Raw genomic sequence first — 21392 nt, 5'->3', positions numbered from 1 at the left:
TGAGGAATGAGGAAGAAAAGGTGGATTTGTTGCAAAAAGGAGGGGGAGGGGAGGAGGAAGAGGTGGATTTGTTGCAAAAAGGAGGGGGAGGATGAGGAGGTGAATTTGTTGCAAAAAGTAGGGGGAGGAGGCGGAGGGAGGAAGAGGAAGAGAAGGAGGTGGATTTGTTTCAAAAAGGAGAGGGAGGAGGGGAGGAAGAGGTGGATTTATTGCAAAAAGGAAAGGGAGGAGGTGGATTTGTTACAAAAAGGAGGGGAAGGAGGTGGAGGAAGAGGAATAGGAGGAAGAAGAGAAAGAGGTGGATTTGTTGCAAAAACGAGGGGGAGGAGGACGAGGTAGATTTGTTGCAAAAAGGAGGAGGGGGAGTAGGAGGAGGAAGAGAAAGAGGAGAAGGAGGGCGTGTAGCAGATGCCTCATTGACTGTAGGAACCGAACCCCGGACTACCTTGTGACCAGTTTGACCAGATTTCTCAAGCGGGAAGATGCTAAATAACAGCTGAAATGATACTAGATTGGCAAAGAAAATAATGCTACATCTTTTATTCATACGTTCGGTTTGTATTACATATTAGTAATAGGGTACAATTTGATGAAAAATATGCTAAAAATTAGCATAATTATGCTAAATCTGGCCACCCTGATGGTTAAAAGAATAATAATGATAATAAAGAAGTTAAAATAAAAATAAAGAAGTTAAAAGAAAAATAATATAAGTTTAAATAAAAATAAACAACTTAAAAGAATAATAATAACAAAGAAGTTAAAAGAATAATAAAGAATTTAAAAGAATAATAAGAACAAAAGTTAAAAGAAAAATAAAGAAGTTAAAAGAATAATAAGGACAAAGAAGTTAAAATAAAAATAAAGAAGTTAAAAGAAAAATAAGAACAAAGTTAAAATAAAAATAAAGAAGTTAAAAGAGTGATAAGAACAAAGAAGTTGAAATAAAAATAGAAGTTAAAAGGAAAATAAGAACAATGAAGTTAAAAGAAAAATAAGAAAAAAGTTAAAATAAAAATAAAGAAGTTAAAAGAGTAATAAGAACAAAGAAGTTGAAATAAAAATAGAAGTTAAAAGGAAAATAAGAACAATGAAGTTAAAATAAAAATAAAGAAATTAAAAGAATAATAAGAACAAAGAAGTTAAAAGAATAATAAGAACAAAGAAGTTAACAATACAGAAGTTAAAATAAAAATAAAGAAATTATAAGAAAAATAAGAACAAAGAAGTTAAAATAAAAATAAAGAAGTTAAAAGAATAATAAGAACAAAGAAGTTAAAAGAATAATAAGAACAAAGAAGTTAAAAGAATAATAATAACAATACAGAAGTTAAAATAAAAATAAAGAAGTTAAAAGAAAAATAAGAACAAAGAAGTTAAAATAAAAATAAAGAAGTTAAAAGAAAAATAAGAACAATAATAATAATAATAAAGAAGTTAAAATAAAAATAAAGAAGTTAAAATAAAAATAAAGAGGTTAAAATAATAATAAAGAAGTTAAAATAATAATACAGAAGTTAAATTAAAAATAAAGAAGTTAAAAGAAAAATAAGAACAAAGAAGTTAAAATAAAAATAAAGAAGTTAAAAGAAAAATAAGAACAAAGAAGTTAAAAGAATAATAATAAAGAAGTTAAAAGAATAATAATAAAGAAGTTAAAATGAAAATAAAGAAGTTAAAATGAAAATAAAGAAGTTAAAAGAATAATAATAATAAAAAAAGATCAATGAAATCCGTGCCTCTCTTCTTCAGTCTCTTCCTTTTTCCCGCTCAGTTTCTTCCTGCCCCAGTCCTCCATTATCTCTCCCGCCACAACGATGGAAGAAACTCCTCTTTCATCTTCCCAGAGATCCTGTTATTACCAACCTTAACCTTCCGAGTCACCCACCCCAACATCCTCGTCTCTTCAGGGCCACTTTCTTCATTCTTAAATACTTAAGAACATAAGAATGAAGGCTGCAAGAGACCATGAGGCCTACACTAGACAGTCCCATGTCCATTACCACCTGTCATCCCCATCCATGAAATTGTCTAACCGTTTCTTAAAACAACTGATAGTTCCAGCGCTCACTAACTACATGGTTACTAAGTCTGTTCCATTCGTTGGCTACCCTGTTAGTTAAACCAATTCTTACCTATTTCTTTCTTAAATCTAAGTTTGTTCAATTCAAATCCATTATTGAGAATCGTGCCCCTCCATCCATCTTTCCTCCCAATGTTTTTCCTTTTTTTAATCGTGGTTTTCGAGTTTTTTGGTAACAAGACTCTTCAAGCGAGAGACTAAGCCATTGGCTCTCAACATTTTTCACCCCAATCCCCTCTTCGTGAAGTCACGAGGAAGGCGATCGGTACAAGTCCAGAATCACGAAAACACGGATATTTAACATGAAACTTACGTTGTCCAATAACTCCTTACCTAAACCTATCGTAAACATGACATAGAAAAATATATATCTTTCAGATGCAAGAGAAAAAAATAAAAATGTGGCAAGTTAGAAAACGGCAATGCTCTACGTCCATCGTCCATTCTGTGCTCCATAAGTCTATTATGACAATCCTTTCTGGTATTCACAATTATATGACTTGTTGTAGCCCTTGCATAGAATTCTCAACATGACGATGAGGTTGTTGTTGGTTTTATTTGATTCTTGTATCATTTTTCCTACTCAATCCTCTTCCCCGTGTCGTTTACTAACAGTAAAATAGGCGTAAGAAGAACATAAGTATGGAGAAAACTGCAGGAGACCATAAGGCCTACACTAAGCAGTACCATACACACTTCCACCCATCACCCCCATTCATAAAGTTATCTAACCTTCGTTTAAAAACAAACAATAGTCTCAACGCTCACAACATGGCTACTAAGTCTATTCCATTCATTAACCAATCTATTGGTAAACCGGTTCTTGTCCATTTCCTTAACGTTCGGGTAAAATCGGATCCCGGACCGAATATATATTCCACATACGATCCGTCTCTCATTTACTTGATGTAATATGCTTACTCTACCGGAAGATAATTCTATTGAACGGAGGCGATGACTTGAGTGAGGTGTTTTGGAAACCCATTGATAGGTCTTTTTGTTCCCAACTGCTCCCTCATTAGGAAGGATTTGTGGGCCCATCGTTCCAGTAAACAACCTAATTGGTTCCTTCTGCAAGAATCAATATCATTCACGCGTGGCTTCACTTATACAAAGGAGACTTGACGACGCAACACTCCTTTAGATTCCACTTAACACACCGTTAGCCCCGGTTCGAACCGCGGCGGTTCAGTTATAATGTAAGTCAATGGAGCCGTTCACACGCATCAGATTCCTCACCGTAGCATCCCCTCAGACGGGCTCTTCACTCCCTCCTCTTTATCTCCACTCGAGCAGGCTTATCGCGTTATCAAAATCAGATTAATTTTCTGTTTTTCGTCGTCGCTTATGCGGAAGGCGATGAAGCCTGTAAAGTCGATGGTGGGTGAATGAAATCGCCTTATGATAACCAGAATAAAGACAAGTCGATTATAGATACCAAAAGAATAATAAAGGGATTTTTCTTTGTGCGGTGTTGGTGTCGTATTCGATTAGTCGTGGGTTCGAATCCCACGCTCCTCTCCGATTCCGAGCACTGACGGCTAATTAATTACCTGACCCAACAGTCCAAGGGCATAGGGCAAAGGTGACGGCTCCGGCCGCATCATGGCGGAATAAAATTCCCTGACGATAAACATATTGGATAAAGTGACGAGGTGTCTGGAAAGGCATATCTACGGCCGAAGCCGTCGCCTTTGCCCTATTAAGCGCTTTGGGGACTGTTGGGGCAGGTAACAATCACTGCTGGGTAGCGGTGAGAAGTGCGGGATTCGAACCCACGACTAAGCGAATGCGTGACTAGCAAGTTTCCGATTACATCAACAGTGCACAGCCATATTAAGATGCCATACACATTATACAGTCTTAACTTTTCTTCTTACGTCGAAAACTATTTCCACACCGGAGGTCCTGACCTAACAAGAAACGAGATTTAAGAAATAGGCAAGAACTGGTTTAGCAATGGGCTGGTTAACGAATGGAATAGACTTGGTAAGCGTGTAGTGTGCGCTGAATCTATTGGTTGTTTTAAAAGAAAGTTAGAAAACTATATGGATAGGGGTGACAGGTGGTAGGGGACATGGAAGTGCCTAGTGTAGGCCTTGTGGGATCTTCCAGTCTCTTATTAGATTCTGTCATTGTATAGTATTTTTACTATCAACTACTTCGTCGTCAAATCTTGATAACTTTGTAGGAATTGCGATAACTAGTAACTCATAACTGGTTCTATCCACATAAGAAAATACCATTTCTGGAAACCCCTTCCAGTCAGATTGTAAAATACCTAGCTTGAACTTAATCCCCTGCTTTAATCCTTTCTTAATCTTGATTATTCTCTGAATCCTCATATAGTCCGATTAGACCTGTGTGATTTGCATGGATAATGTTTTGCAAAGAAGTCTTACAATATGCTCGTTTGTACCAGGAATCACTTCCTATTTTGTTTTATTTTATATATTTATTTTTGTAAGGAAATAGAAGTCATGACCTCATCTTCAACTAATATTGGCGCGAACGAGTTGCAATATCACTGTGAAATTTTAACGTAATTATTTCCATTCACCGCCTCCGGTCATTATTTTATCTCTGATAAGAGAAACATTTCAGTCCTGTATCAAAACGATATCTAAATTATTCCTTTATTTAGTTCAGTGATTTCGTTTATTCAAAAGATTTCGCTCACCTGAAGATAACATTTCCGCTCGCAAAATGGATTGATTTCTTACTTAGTTCTCTGCCTCTCTCTGTATATTTCCCTCTCCTCTTTCACTTCCAATAACTAAATACATCCCCATCTATCTCTACCTATATACATCTCCCTCTCTCGATCTATCTATATCTCTCCTTACCTCAGTCTAATTACTTTGCACCTCTATAGCTATATACCAGTACATTCACCCATCTCTATCTCCAGTTGGATTTTTTTTCAGTTGAGTGTGACCTCAGGTCACACAATAGGTCTTATCATAGTCTCCCTGCTCCCTCTGCACAATTCTATCCAGCTACACGACTTGACCGGCATGGAAATGTAACTACGGGACCCGAGTTCAAAGCTCGCGACGGCCGGAACTTTTATGCAGACACACGACTCGTGGCGCAGTGGTAGAGTTCCTGGCTGCCACTACGTCTGTCAGGGTTCGAATCCCCCCCGGGCTGAAATTATTTTCGTATCGCTGCGCTGCGGGTTGTTACTCCAACTCCCGTGGGCAGGGAGGTTGTGTGTGTGTGTGTGTGTGTGTGTGTGTGTGTGTGTGTGTGTGTGTGTGTGTGTGTGTGTGTGTGTGTGTGTGTGTAAGGTCACTGCATTACCCATAGATCGGTCATATATGAGCTCCGAGCTCTTTTCCGAGTGGGTAGTAGCTGTCGACCACGAGTTCACACGTGATCCAAGACCATGGTGAATTACACACACACACACACACACACACACGTTTGAATTTACACACACACACATATATATATATATATATATATATATATATATATATATTTATATATATATATATGTAAAGTCAAACGCTCAGGTCAAGCCTGAGGCTCTGGCAAGGATTAATATTTCAAACACGCAAAACAAACTTGAAATAGATTAGTTTGCGATGGAATGTTTTCCAAATGCAAAGCCTTTGTCCATCTTTCTTAATAAATGAATACGCAGATGAATTAAGTAACAAGTGAACAACTAAATGGAGAAACGTATGAAAAATGAAAATACATTTTGTGATGAAATATTGTCCATATGCTAACAAAGGATTACAAAGGCGGAGCATGCCGACAGGAGACCTTTTGATCCATGTCTCGGTCGGATGCGAAAAAAAATAATATTAATAATAAAATAATAAATAAAAACTACAACAATGTAAATAACAAATAAAATACATAAATAAATGCATAGGTATAGTTAAATAATAAACAAACAGGTAAATAGTAAATAATAAACAAACAGGTAAATAGTAAATAATAAACAAACAGGTAAATAGTAAATAATAACAAACAGGTAAATAGTAAATAATAAACAAACAGGTAAATAGTAAATAATAAACAAACAGGTAAATAGTAAATTATAAACAAACAGGTAAATAGTAAATAATAAACAAACAGGTAAATAGTAAATAATAAACAAACAGGTAAATAGTAAATAATAAACAAGCAGGTAACTAGTAAATAATAAACAAACAGGTAAATAGTAAATAATAATAAATTGACATATAACTAATAATAAATACAGTAAATGAATAGACAAATGAATTAAGTAATTAATGATTAAATAGAAATATAATCAAGTAAAGAATTAATTACCCTAATATCTATCTATTGCATTCATAAACGAGTACAGGAATAAACTTTTTTTCCATATAATTGTTTTGTAATCAATTGAAGCTACGAGGTTCATCATTTTGAAACCCAAGGTCCCACTGCATCCGCCAACGGTCCTCGCCTATTCCCATTCTCTGTAATAGACTTCTCTGGGAAGAACTGTCGCAATTTCATTTATTTGTTTACGTAATTATTCATGCAAACATGTGCATACTTACTTATCTTAATTTATTCTTATCTATCAATTCATCAAATTATCCATGCATTTACTTGTATATCCATTCCTCATATTCAATTTCATATATTCATTTATCTAACTATTCATGTGTTCATTTGTATACTTATCCATATTATTACATTACTGTCTATTCATTTATCTAATTACTCTGTATCTAATTGTATAACCATTCATTTTCATTTTCATTCATTCATTCATTGTTATTTTCCATGGTGGCCATATGTGCAGCTTCCACAGTGAGAAAAACTGTGGAAGCTCCACATATCGCTACATATTTCAAGATTCCCACTGACATTTCTAGACTCACACTCGTTTCCACTCTAGGACTTGATATTGAACTGTGGATCACGGATCTTGAAATGCATTTCTAGGATTTGAAAACCAAAACTTAATAATTCACAATCTGTCCACATGTGATGACGTCATATCGTCCTACCATAAGTCCTGCGTGACGTCATGTCGATTTTGAGAACATTAAGGAGTTGTAGTGAGCGCTGAAACTATCGGTTGTTTTAAGAGAGTGTTAGATAAATTTATAGACGGGGATAATAGATAGTAATGGACATAGAACTGCCTAGTATTGGCCTTATGGTCTCTTACAGATTCTTTCATTCTTATGTTCTTATGTACGTGACATTATGTCGACTTTTACGACATAAAGATAATGGGGACACAGTTTGTATATTTGTAAATTCTAAGTCGTCTCTTTATTGCCGGTTTCAAGTCTGGGCCATGAGGTCGCGTTGATGGCAGACATGAAGATAGCTGATGTAGCTCGTCATTTAGGATGAGCAGACGCTGTTCTCGCATTCCTGCGCGTATGTGAACTTTGAAACAAAATACGTTTAAGCGCGCGCAGGCATGCACACACACACACACACACAAACATACGCACACACACACATTCACTCACATACGCACACACACACACACACACAAACATACGCACACACACACATTCACTCACATACGCACACACACAGATCGGCCATATATGAGCTCTGAGCTCTCTACCAGGAGGGAAAAAAACTGTCGATCACGAGTCCAACACGTGATCCAAGACCATGGAGAATTACACACGCAAACCAACATGGAAAGACTATTGTTCTACGTGTCGCTGTGCCGCATTGGTTTCGACCTCACCTCCCTTCACGTGAAGCTATATTGGTTATAACATCTAGCAATACCTTTTCCTTATTCAGGCCTTCGAAGCACACAGGGCACAGGTGACTGCTCGGCGTCTCCAAGTGTAAAGCTCTACGCCATTTCTGTACACACTGAGAGAGGCGGGAGTCTAACAACGGAATTGATGAAATCACGTTGACAAGACTAAAACGTGGCCACGTTTTTGTACTTTCATGGTCGTCTGGTCCTCTGGCTCTGCCACGAACATACGCACGCACGCACGCACACACACACACACACACGAGCGCGCGCGCGCGCAGTGGTTAGAGTTCCTGGCCGCCACTACAGCGGTCCTGGTTCGAATCCCGTCCAGGGCTGAAATAATTTTAATATCACTGTGCTGCGGGTTGTTATTCCAACTCTCTTGGGCGGGAGTTGCGTTTGAGTGTGTGTGTGTGTGTGTGTGTGTGTGTGTGTGTGTGTGTGTGCGTAAGGTCGCAGTATTACCCATAGATCGGTCATATATGAGCTCTGAGCTCTCTTCCGGGATGAAAAAAATAGCTGTGGATCACGAGTCCAACACGTGATCCAAGACCATGGTGAATCACATACACGAAGTTAAGGACTTTAAGTCGTGGAGTCGAACAAAGTGCATTAGAATGAGGATATATTGCCTATTATTTGACGTAATAGGCGCAGTATTATCCATATATCGGGAAATATATGAACTCTGCTCTCATCCGGGAAGGTAACAGCTGTCGATCACGGACCCACCACAGAAGGATATGGTGAATCATATGCTTAGAGGAGTGAGAAAGATAAATTTGTTTTTCGTCTTTGATAGTTAACCGGGGTTTTTATCGCTGGTGGTAATATCATTCCGAAAAGGTCGAGTTATAGGGATGGTGAAAGTGAGAGAGAGGAAATTAGCGAAAATGGAGGGATGGTAAATGTTGAAATTTATTAGCACACCTGTTTGAGGAGAGAGAGAGAGAGAGAGAGAGAGAGAGAGAGAGAGAGAGAGAGAGATTTAAATGATAGTAAAATAAAAATATAGGCTGAATAATCACTAATAAAATTCAGACGGGTGAAGTCTCACAGTAAAGAACAGTTATGGAGAAGAGGACTCACGCCACGCCTGAATGGATAAGTAAAGCGACATTTCATCAAGTGCAGGATGTCGCTCTACGTTAAATAGACACTAGAAAAAATAAAGACAATGATGATAACTACAATGATGATAATGATGTGATAATATGGTGATATATGATAATAATATATGGTATATTATATGATAATGATATATGATATATTATATGATAATGATATATGATATATTATATGATAATGATGATATATTATATGATAATGATATATGATATATTATATGATAATGATATATTATATGATAATGATATATTATATGATAATGATATATTATATATTATATGATAATATATGATGATACGATAATATATGATGATACGATAATATATATGATATGATAATGACATGATAATATATTATATAATATGATAATATAATGATACGATAATAGATATGATAATGATATGACATATGATATTATATAATGATATGATAATATACGATAACATATGATATGATAATGATATATGATAATATGATAATGATCATCATCATCTTGCTACTCAAGAGCGCATACCAACATCTTTCATACCGAGTTCTCCTTAAAGTATTCTATTCCGGTTGACGTCAAATTCATTCAGATCCACGTCACAGTCTCGGGCAAGGAAGGACTTACCGAAACCGCCCCGGTGAATGGAGGGTGGAGGTCAAGCCAATCTCGGAATGTAGCCACGTGGTCAATTGAAAACACAGACAGACTAGCGCCTTGCTCCCGCTGCACCTCACGGAACGCCACTCGCCTTCTCGGCTGCAACTTTTTGTAGCTCCGTCTGGCGCAGCCACTGATGCTGCCGCCTCGCGCGAGACCATCTGGTCCGTATTTGGACATTGGATCTCCTGAAATCCGGGACCTGCATTCTCGGCGAGTTTTTCCGAGGCCGGGAAGTACACGACGAGTAAACTTGCAGACATCAATGAACAGATTGCCCTCCTTCCCGATTCATACCCCGTCCGTGCCGAGTAGCACTTCTCTTCTTACTATCCCAGCTCCTGTCTATAAGTTGTGTCATACATAAACACCACCGCACGGGCTGAAAGCCGGTGGGAGTGACATTTCACTCCCAATTAAAAAAAAAAAAAAAAAAAAAAAAAACTCTAGTTCAGCGGTTCTTAACCTTTTTTTTCGGTGCCCGTATCCCTTGATGTTTAGGAGAAAAAAATCTCGTACCCCATCCAATACAAATGCAATGCAAACATATGAAAGGGATTGGTGACACAAACCTTGCTTTGCTTTCTCATTGTAAATATACATTACCATTGCACTTGCTCTCATATCCTGTACCCCAGGTGAAGAACCATTACTCTAGTTAATCGGAAACCTGCTGGCCTCGCATTTGCTTAGGTGCGGGTTCGAATCCCGCATTCTTCTCCGATTCCCAGCAGTGACTGCTACCTGCCTCCAACATTCCCTAAAGCGCATAACAGGGGAAAGGTGACAGCTTCGGGCCGCAGCTACTCAGTGCCTCCGGCCCTCCTGGCGTAGACTTCTCACCTTGTTACATACAACGATATGCAGTGAAACAATCAAATGAAGAAGGAACTCTTAGAGCTGGTGCAGTCCCATTGTTGCATTCTGATAATAATAAAATTAATAAACTCATCATCCCATTCCTAGGAAATGGGAAGTGAAAAACCCTTGGTAAGGCAAAGCCCTGTCTGTTGCGGCAAGCCGCTAGGATTTCTAGGCCGATGTTGGGTCGCCTCCCCGCCTGGCCAGGGCTGCCAGGAACCAACGCATCAAGTCCGCAGCGGGTCCCCGGAATCAGGACCTTTGGCTCGTCAGTTCAAGACGGTATCCACAATAAATATATAGATCAATAAGATGGTTTCCAGGTTAAGAGTCTATCCTTCTATCGGTGGAGTCTCTCTCTCTCTCTCTCTCAACTCTGATACTCGAATCCCGTGTGACGGTTCGAGTTTGCAAACCCAGTCCGATCATGTTCACCCGGAGCAATCAGATCTAGCCTCACCATATTTAAAGGAAGAACTCGAGACTGCGGCCGAAACCGTCATCTTTACCCTACGCGGCTGGACTGCTGGGGCAAGTAAAAGTCACTGCTGGGAATCAGAGAGGAGTGTGGGACTCGAACCCACATCTAAGCGAATGCGAGACAAGCATGCTTCCGATGACGCCACGAGTGCGCACTGATAGAGTCCGAGTAATTCAGATGCGGCGAGGATAGTGGGTCCAGTTTCAACCCAAGAAGCTGTTGAGTGCTGACCTCACAATTTTTTTTTTTTTTTTGAAAATTCCAGGGCTATGGAAATACAAGGGAACTGGAGACCAAAAAGCAGAAGACCAAGAGGAAAACCGAAGAAGAGGTTGAAGGAACTCCTGGGGGCAAAACGACTAAGGACGGTGGAGGAGGCGAAGGAAGAGGAGACGAAGAAAAAAGAAAATTTTGAGAGGAAGACTAACTGGAGAAGAATGGTGGGCACCCTGACAGGTTAAAAACCTATCTGGGAGTTGAAGTGAAGTGAAAAAACACAATGTTTGATAATAACAAGCCCTAAAGAACCTAAGAGAAAACTGCCCTCCCCAGTGAATGCGGACTTGTGGTGACTCACGCATTAAAAATAAATAAACAAGTAAATGAAAAAAATTAAATAAAACAAAAATAAAAATAATATAATGATAAATAAAATATAAACAAATAAAAAAAAATCTAAATTTTATATAAAGGAAAGGAACGAAATAAAAACTGGTAACAAGTCTAATGAAAATTCAAAATAATGCTACAAGTGCATCGTTAGTGTGCCAGGTTTTGCACGCGTGCCAAGGGTTGCCCACCCATGAACTAGAAGATTCAATGAAGGTATGTGAGATATCTTAAACATTTACTTCAGTTCCATATCAGTAAAGGAAACTTCTCAAAGGTAAATATTACCTGAGAGATGTGTGACATTCAGGAGAAAAAATGTACTCACTTTTCTAAATATCAACTAAGAAAATAATGTTAAAGTATTTTGATTGAAATAAAAAATGAACTTAGTGTCCCGTTGGAAATTACGAAGAAGAAAAAATAATATACATACATACATATGCCTAAGGCTATTCCCCCTTATATATTCGAACTCACGACCACCTGTTTATGATTCCCACACGATATCCACTGGGGGAGATTATGCAAAAATTTTGAGAGAGGCCTTAGAGCACTATTTCCCAACCCAGTCGCCAAAACATCTCGTGTGTGTGTGTGTGTGTTTACAAAATTATATGAATTCAATACAATAACCATGATGATGTAAACTTTGTCTTTTATAACCTTACATTACCTTTCTTACACATGTATTTATTAAACTTGTCCCTTACTTTTTATAGTCAACAACTAGTCATAGATATCAACACATATACAAATATGTTATTGGGATCGCGGTCATACCATGAGGATCAAATTGGGGGTCGCCTGAAAATAAGATTGGGAAACACTGACTTAGAGCGTCACTTATAAAGAAACTTTGGGTTTACATGAAGAATCGTCACCCTAGAACGCCCACATAAATTGTCACCCCATGAAATCCCACCTGAAAAAGTGTTACCCCAATACGCCAAATACCAACAGTGGAATAAAGATTAAGTTAGGTTAGGCTGCATGAAGGTTATGCTTATTGCCATCAACTTACACTTCCGAAGAATCGTAAACCCAGGATGGCCCACATGAATAATTGTCACTCTGTGATCCCAACTTTCTAAGAAATCTCCTTAAAAGTGTACTTGAAAAAGCTGTAATAAGCGAAACGTCGTACAAATAAAGGCTCCGTCCTCATATGGTGTTTATCTCGTCAATTTCTAAGAAATGCCGGCCAGCACGTCTCCAGACGTAAAAGCCCTTGCGCCATTAATAGACTTGGAAAACGCATTTGACACTGTGCCGCTGAGTCGATACGTGTAAAACGAACCTTAGTGACTTCGCGAACTCTTACGAGTGATTCACTGTGATGATGACTTGAGGGTTGGTCTCTATTCCGACCGCAACAAAGGTTGTGCACATATATGCATGACTAATGCCCTGTTTCATGATCCCGCCGTGACCAGACAATATCCATACCAGCACCAAACATGTATGTTGTTTATATGTATATGTCTGTATTTTGTTTGTATATGGTTATGTTTGAATGTGTTTGTATATAATGTTTGCAGGTACGTATATACACATGCACATGTTTGTATATACGTATGTATGAATGTTGTTTGTATATGCCTATGTTTGAATGTATGTATATTTTTGTATATAATGTTTTTCGGTAAGTATATGTATGCATGTATGTTTGTATATACGTATGTATGCATGCAGGTGCTTGTATATGTATACATATGTATGCGCCTTTGTAAATATTTATGTATATGTTTCTACACGTAAATATGTAAGTATATGTTTGTATATATGTACGTCCATGTTTGTAAATATGCACTGCATGTAAGTATATGTTTGCATATATGTACGTGCATGTATGTAAATACGTAAGTATATGTTTATACAATGTAGCTATATACGAACATGTACGTATATGTTTGTAAATATGTACTGTATGTAAGCATACGTTTGCATATATGTACGTGCATGTTTGAAAATACGTAAGTATATGTTTGTCTATATGTAGCTATGTACGTACATGTTTGCATATATGTAAGTATATATTTGTAAATATGTAGCTATGTACGTATATGTTTGTATATATGTAACTATGTACGTACATGCCTGTATACAAGTATCATGTACCTATATGGCAGCATACTTGTATCTACGTACTTGTATGTTTGCATACTTGTATATATGTACTTATATTCTTCTCTTTATAAATCGTCTAATCTTTGCAAGGAATCACCTTACATCGACAACCGCGAAGCCTTTCTTCGTCAGCGACGCGTCCTGTGCCGGAGGAAGAGACAACGCTTATTCATTACCGCCAACTTGGTCCGATGACTGACAGGACCACCTGTGAGCGAGGACCAACCGCGCGGGGCCGAAGAAGATGGCGGACGGGTCTCACTCTCTCTCTCCCCGAACTCTTCATTTCTCTTCGGCGGCGCGTTCTTTGGAGTGATAACGCGTCTTTCCCAGAGTCCTTCGCTTATCCCGTTTACCTTAATAGCTTCCCTTCCATAAGACCATCGAGATACTTTTTTTTCAGATAATCTTATTCGTCCCTGTAACAGATGCTTAGTTCTTTTGAGTATTGGTTGTTACTTTTGGGTAACGAAAAGCCTATTTGTTGTCTAATTCTGCCATGAATGGTGGATGGGAGTAGGTACGTGCCTGTTGAATTGGCTACCCCCCTCATGAGGGGGAAAGAAGCCTCGGTATAGATAAAATTCTGTCATTTAATGTAGTTGCCACCAAGTCATTTCTTCAGCTGAAAAAACCTCCACAATCAGTGAATGCCTACTACCCGGGAAGGCAGAGCGCATAGGGCAAAGGTGACGGTACCAGTTGTTCTAAAGCGCCTCTAGACGTAAGACCTTAACCCTATTTTGGCCCCATCGTGAGCCCGGAGTACACTTGGTGAAACGCAATCTCAACATTTATATTAGTCGAGAAAGATTGTTTGTGCAGTATTACGAATCTAACTAATGAAGAATTAAAAGTGGAAAGTGAACCTTGACCTAATTGAGAAATTATGTATGCGTCATTGATGCTTACGGCACTGACTGAGCGAAGAGATTAATCATTACTCCCACTCTCGGCATCCGCTGCATCACCCGTGCTGATCATGACTCTGACCAAATTAGGGTAAGTCTCGTTTGCAGCTAGTATTAGCGGATAGTTAATATTCCTCACCCTGTCTCTCCTTTTTTCTTTAACTGGTGGACTTTTTGAACAATATACATGTCACATCACATTCAAGACATATTACTTCTGTATAAATCTTATATGAAACTGTGTCGCGAGATTCTGACAACCCATGACCCTTTCACGCGCTCCAAAAGCGGAGAATATTTCATTCAACATGGAAATGACAAGTCAAGCAAGGTCAAAACACCAAACCACACACAAAATACTTCAAAGGTAGGATCTCGATGTTCTAGGATGCGTAAAAATCTACCAAAGGACGACATCAGTTGCACAGACAAGAACGAGGGAGGACAATATTACTAAAGAAGAAAAGTCGGTCAACTATAATATACTAAGAACTCATTTGCCAATCATTAATCAAGATAGGGGAGCTCCGACTGGAGGTGGGTCGATGCCTAACTATACAGGACATCTGTAAAAAGAAATACTAGGATGTACAACGAAATCTTTATTTATCGAAATATAAACGACAATAATTACATCGGAACACAGATACAATGATATCAAGAAATGTACCAACGTGTCAAAACATTCACTTAAGGTCAAAATACGAGACTACGTCAAGAGGGACACGTGGAAGACCATCCTCAAAATACTTGTGTTCGAGGGCGGCCTGTGCAGTAGGACGATCCTTGGGATTGCAGCGAAGGAGGCCCTGCGTCAAGGAGAGGAGGTCGGACGAGAAGTGAACCTTGACGTCTCCGGTTAACTCTGGAGGGGGTGAGGTCTTCTGGATCACCATAGGAGAAAGCCGGGAGAGACTCCCCTCGCACCCGTAAGCCCAAGCCAGGTCTTCCGCTCGATCCCAACCTTGTCCATTCCCAAATTCTACATCACCGGTCACAAGCTCGAGAATGGTGACACCGACTGACCACATGTCGGAACTGGTGCCCAGGAGATCTCTCCTAACGAAGCCTTCGGGAGGACGATACAACTCGGTCATCTTCTCGAGTTCGTAGGGAGAGTCACTCTGGAGCTCCGCCATGCCGAAGTCGGCGATCTTCAGAACACCATTCTGGGAGACCAGGAGGTTTAAGGGCTTCAGGTCGAAGTGAACGAAGCCATTGGCATGGATGTGGGCCACTCCACGTAGAAGGTCGCTCAGAAAAGACTTCACCCACATGGCGGGCAAGTGTCTTTCCTTTTGGTTAAACGAAATAATGCGGTCCAACGTAAAAGGGACGTACTCAAGGACAAGACCTGCTATTTCGCCATCCATGATGAATTCATGGAGTGCGAGGACATTCGGGTGACCTCGGAGGCTCGACAAGGCCCGGATCTCCTTGTTCACGGCCTCCTGTGCATATTCGCCTGAGATCTCTGAAACCTTAAAGGCGTAATATGCGTCAGTACTATTGTCCTCTATTAAGTAGACACTTCCATAGGAACCTTCCCCAAGGAAATGAAAGGAATCTTGGTTCTCCACAGGTGTGTCAAGAGGACATAGAGACTCTGAACAGACCTTCTTTGAGAGGGGCTCTAGAAGGTGGTCAGTAGAAACGGGGTGTGGTGACAGGGCCCGTTTTCTAGGATTCGTCTTCGCGTCTTCTGTAAATTCTCTACTAACGTGCTTTGCTGACGTAGTCATGATAACAAGCTGAGGTAGAGACTTCAACTGTCTTGGACGTAGTTATGGTGGGTAATGACCTTTATGTGCGCGACATCGGTATATATACGACTACAAAGACACGAGTAAGGTGAGCTCTCCCAGTGGCCTACGGACTCAATCACCCATCTTGAGGTAATGTAATTTGTCTACTAGTATTACATTATAATAACCTCCAATTGTTATATATTTCACAAAATAATTGTTTACTTTTATATAATAATTCTAAATAAAACTTACACTCAAGTCGAATGATGAATTTATACTTGAAGGACATTATAATTACCTCGCTTTGTTATATATTTCACAAAATAATTGTTTACCTTTATATCATAATTCTAGATAACAAATCATAGAAGTCTAATGATAAATATAACTTGAAGGGTATAGTGGAAGGAAACAAACAGTCGGGGCCATGATATGCTTTTCTTTTTCCTGGAGGAGGCATGACCTGTTGTAACAAATTGTACATAATGTGAGGAATCTGTCAACTTTGTAGCAAAAGGATTTTCTCCATGAACTTGTCATTTTATATGAAAATCCGTGTACAAAATTCGAAAGAAATTGAATTATAGCAATTTGAAAAAACGGGACTACCACTTCAGTATACTGAAGAAGTAGCAGTTACAGAAGATTGTCAAGTAGTAGTTAGAATACAGGTAATAGAAAAGTGATGACAACAGCAGACCGTTGGAGCGCCATTCAAGGCAAACACGAACACAACAATTACTCATGGAATCCTCTTCTAATTGTAATGTTCTCAATCATTTGATTGGGCATATATCATTTAAATTAGTTATTGACATACTGTGATCATGAGCAGTATAATATTCCTCTCCCTCAATGAGAATGTTACATGTCCGTGGGTTTCCGGAACCAAATAGTGAAGCAAAAACAAATATGAGACATCACCCTCACTCCTAACAATTTTTCCATGACTGTGGTTCTCAGCATAGGATCCAAGGCACCCTTCCCATGAGGAGATTAAAAAAAGGTGGACATTTGACAACTTTATTCAAGGTTCAGGAGCTTACATCACATGAATATTACAAAGGCAAAGGATTACAAAGACGGAGCATGCCGACAGGAGACCTTTTGGTCCATATCAAGGTCGGATGCGAAAAAAAAAAAAAACTATAATAATGTAAATAACATATAAAATAAAAGCATAGGTATAGTTAAATAATAAACAAACAGGTGAATAGTAAATGATGATAAATTGACATATAACTAATAATAAATCAAAATCAGACAAATGATAACAAAACAAAAACAAATATAAAATAATTTATAATCAATACAGCATCTTACTTATGTGTTTATCTGAATGATTCTTAAAGCTTCGAAATGAACTACATTGCACTACCTGTGCAGGAAGTTTATTCCATTCATTAACTACACGATTGGCGAAGTTGTTTCTACTTCCAAATTAAATCTATTTCCGGATAGTTTGAGACCATTGTTTCTTGTCTAATTCTCATTCAACGTGAAAATTTTGTCACTTTGGGATTCTCTTTGGATTTATCAGCGATGTTCATTTCGTATTGTCTTTTTTAAATATCTCTGTATTGATACATAACTTTCATAGTCATTAGATGCACCCGAACACTTATATTTTTTTCTCTTTTTACCAATACTTTTTTCTATTTTCTTTGTCGAGCCACTTTGGGTAAGCCTGATTTGGGGGTCGTCTGTCCTTAAAAGGAATTTATGTATGAATAATCTTAGTGAGTGTATTTTGAAATATTTCCCACATCTGATCTACAGGTCTTTCGCTTAATTTTGCCTCCCAATCTGTAAGCTCAAGGCTCCTGACGTAGTCCTGTGAACTGAGCTTTACTGAAATCGGGTATTTTAGAAACACAAGCATCTATTAAAAAACAAAACAAAGTTTGAATCTAAGTTGTGATTGCTTTTTGCAACAGTTTCACCGACTTCTACATCAGTTACCATGCTTTCGCGGCTAGTGATCAATAGATCGAGTAAGTTTCCATATCTTGTGAGCTCTTTTACATGCTGAATCAAGTAATTGTCACCAAGAAAATCAATCAAGCTACTACCTATATGGCCATCTTCAAGGGTCATCCAATCAATGTCAGTAAAATTGAAATCACCCATTACCAATAAATCCCGGTTGCAGAAACTAGACAGTTCTTGAAATTACAGTTTGTCGTCTGCTAATGATAATGTCTTTCGCCTATATATTACACCTACATTCATGTTTTGTCCATTTGTTTGGGTTAACTCAACCCACAAACTACTATATGCATCCTGTTTCACTTTCTCTAAAACACAATCATGAACATTGTTTTTAACGTACAATAGAATACCACCACCTTTCTTGTGGTTTCTATCCTGATGAGTGTTTAAATCCCGCAATATTAAATTCAGCTTCGAAATCTGTACCATTCAACCATGTCTCGGTTACAGTATACCTATCATGTCGAGATTTTCGCTTTTGACATACGCCTATATTTCTTGAAATTTGTTCTTAATACAACGAGCATCAAAGTACATGATTTTAAGAAACAGGTGATTATTTCTTTTTGACACATTTTAAGTTTTAATATCATGTCTTACATTATCATTTTGTTTTTCATTTATACCTTGCTCTATATTATTATTTGGTCCTTCATTGATATCCAATGCCTCATTAACATTTCCCCCATCACGGTCATCCGATCTCTTTTGTACACTTTGTCCCCTTACGTCACCGTGATTCACACCGGCCTCCCGTCGTTCATTGACATTCTGTCCGGCATCCCTTCATAAAATTATATTTTGTCCTCCAGTGACATATCCTACCGTGATATTTTTCCTCCACTATAATTACATCCCATCGTGATCTTTTATCTTTCACTGTCATTACACCCCATCGTGATATTTTGGCCTAAAATTATATTTTGTCCTCCACTGACATTATATCCTACCGTGATATTTTCTCCTACAGTATCATTACATCATATCGTGATATTTTGTCCTCCACTGTCATTACATCCCATCGTGACATTTTGTCCTTTGCCATTACATCCTAATGTAACATTTCGTCCTCTACCGACATTATATCCTAAAATCATATTTGGTCGTATACTGGCATTTTGTTTTTCCACGTACACTCTATTTCCCTTTCCCCTTTGGAAATAAAGGAACTAGTTCATTACAAACTCCCATAATGAGGTTTGTAAGAACATCTTTGCCTCTGCGAATAAGGTGGATCCCATCAGAAGCGTAAAGATCATGCCTGGAAAAGAGATACCAAAGATCAAGAAAGTGGTATCCCAATTGTGTGCACAACTGCGATATCCAATGGCTCTGCTGTTCCAACACAAGCCTGCATAGATCCTCGGGAGGATCCCACAGACTACGTGACGGCTCCCACGTTCCTTCATCTCCTGAAGGAGGACCCTGTAATTCCGAACAAGTTCCTCTGATCTCACCCTACTACATCGTAACCGTCTTCGTCCGTCCTTGCTCCCTCATAGACTGGGTACAATCGGCGATCCCACGGCTCAGTTGACATACAAGCTTACAACGTCGCTTAGTCTTTCGCTACAGGATGTCGTCATAGCCTGGCACCATGGAGCCCCACCACCAAGAACTCCTGATTTTCAGCCACTTCATCCTCCAGTAGAGCAAAACAGGGCACACGTCTACCGAACGCGGGCTCGACAAACGGGACCCCACGGAGCGCCACTCGCTCACGGCAGTGACAGAAGGGGAAGAAGTGGAACGCTCTTTGGGTTGTGGGGAGGGTTCACTCTTCTCACAGAGAGCACTCCTGAGAAGACGAATTTCTTCCTCACACATCCTGAGACGGTCCTCCAGGTTCACACATCCTTCACAAGCCATTTCGCTCCTCTTTCAGCAGCGGTCTCTGATAAACTAAATACACGAAGCTTACTCTGCTTACCTTATACTATTTCTCCTACCTTTGAGTACAGTAACAGAATACTGTTTCGAATTTAAATAGAACACTACATTCCGTGGGATTCCGGAACCATCACCCTCACTTCTAACAATATTTCCATGACATTGGTTTTCAGAATGTGATCCAAGGCCCCCTTCCCACGAGGAGATTAAAAAAATGGTGGACATTTGACAACTTTATTCAAGGTTCAGGAGCTTACAACATCACATGAATATGAATAAAAAACCGCAAGCAGGAACTTCTCTATCTTACGACTCATGAGGAGCATCTTTTCTCCCATCTCCCGGTAGTCTCCTCAAGTTCTATCGGTCAAGGAATCCGAGGCTGGTTCAGAGATTCTCGAACAGTGGATATTCTTACGGGAGCGGCTTGCTAAGCCTGTCCTCCCAACCCTTCTCCTTTATCTGGGCTTGGGAACGGCTTGCGAAGTGGCAAACCAGCTCCAACAAGGCGGAGTTGAATAGGATCACATTAAAAAGTACTCGGCGGATATTTGACAACTTTATTTGGTGTTAGGTAGCTTACAAAATCACATGAAATATAGGGCACGGGGTCATTGAAAAGTGGGAATCAAGCTGCTATAAACTTCTGGAGTGAATTGGTCATAGTCAACTCCTCCGACAAGAGACCACTGTTGCTGAATTATTTACATTAATGTAAATATTATATACAATAATGTATATTGGAGATTTTCAGTGGAAAATATCTCAAATGAAAGTATCACAGATGTGGTATGAAAAACTAATATTATAGTGTCATTAGTGTGTCTGAATTGATTATACAAAAAGGGCACTGGGCAAATGTTATCCCCACCAACTCTTCGTGAAGAAATCCCACGTCATGAAGTAGGATATAAAGTCAGGATCTACCAGGCGGAACTCGCACCCATATAGTGGAATTACAAGAAATATAGACAACGAGAATCATAATACATAGACACGACCATAAAAAGAGAGGAAGGGTTCACAAATTAAATCATGGGGTCAGTCATCTCGGACAGAAACACCTTCTACCGGAGACGAAAAAACGAGACCACGTCATGAGGTTCAGCAGGATCCCCTTCCTTGAAATATTCGTGCTCCAGGGCAGCCTGTGCAGAGATCCGATCCTTGGGGTTACAGCGAAGGAGGTCCTGCGTC

At 39.0% G+C, this 21392-nt stretch overlaps 1 protein-coding gene across 1 annotated transcript; it reads right to left on the bottom strand.

Moving 5' to 3' along the window:
• Positions 1-15251: 15251 nt before the first annotated feature.
• LOC143039157 (uncharacterized) lies at positions 15252-16307 on the bottom strand. Its single transcript, XM_076209020.1, has one exon. The coding sequence runs from the start codon at positions 16305-16307 to the stop codon at positions 15252-15254; it is 1056 nt and encodes a 351-aa protein (XP_076065135.1).
• Between the last annotated feature and the right edge of the window lie 5085 nt (positions 16308-21392).

The sequence above is a fragment of the Oratosquilla oratoria genome, chromosome 25, assembly GCF_046742065.1.
Source record: "Oratosquilla oratoria isolate Oo_2021 chromosome 25, ASM4674206v1, whole genome shotgun sequence".
NCBI lineage: Eukaryota > Metazoa > Arthropoda > Malacostraca > Stomatopoda > Squillidae > Oratosquilla > Oratosquilla oratoria.
The sequence above is the reverse complement of the archived record's forward strand: the minus strand, read 5'-3'. Positions and strand labels throughout refer to the sequence as shown.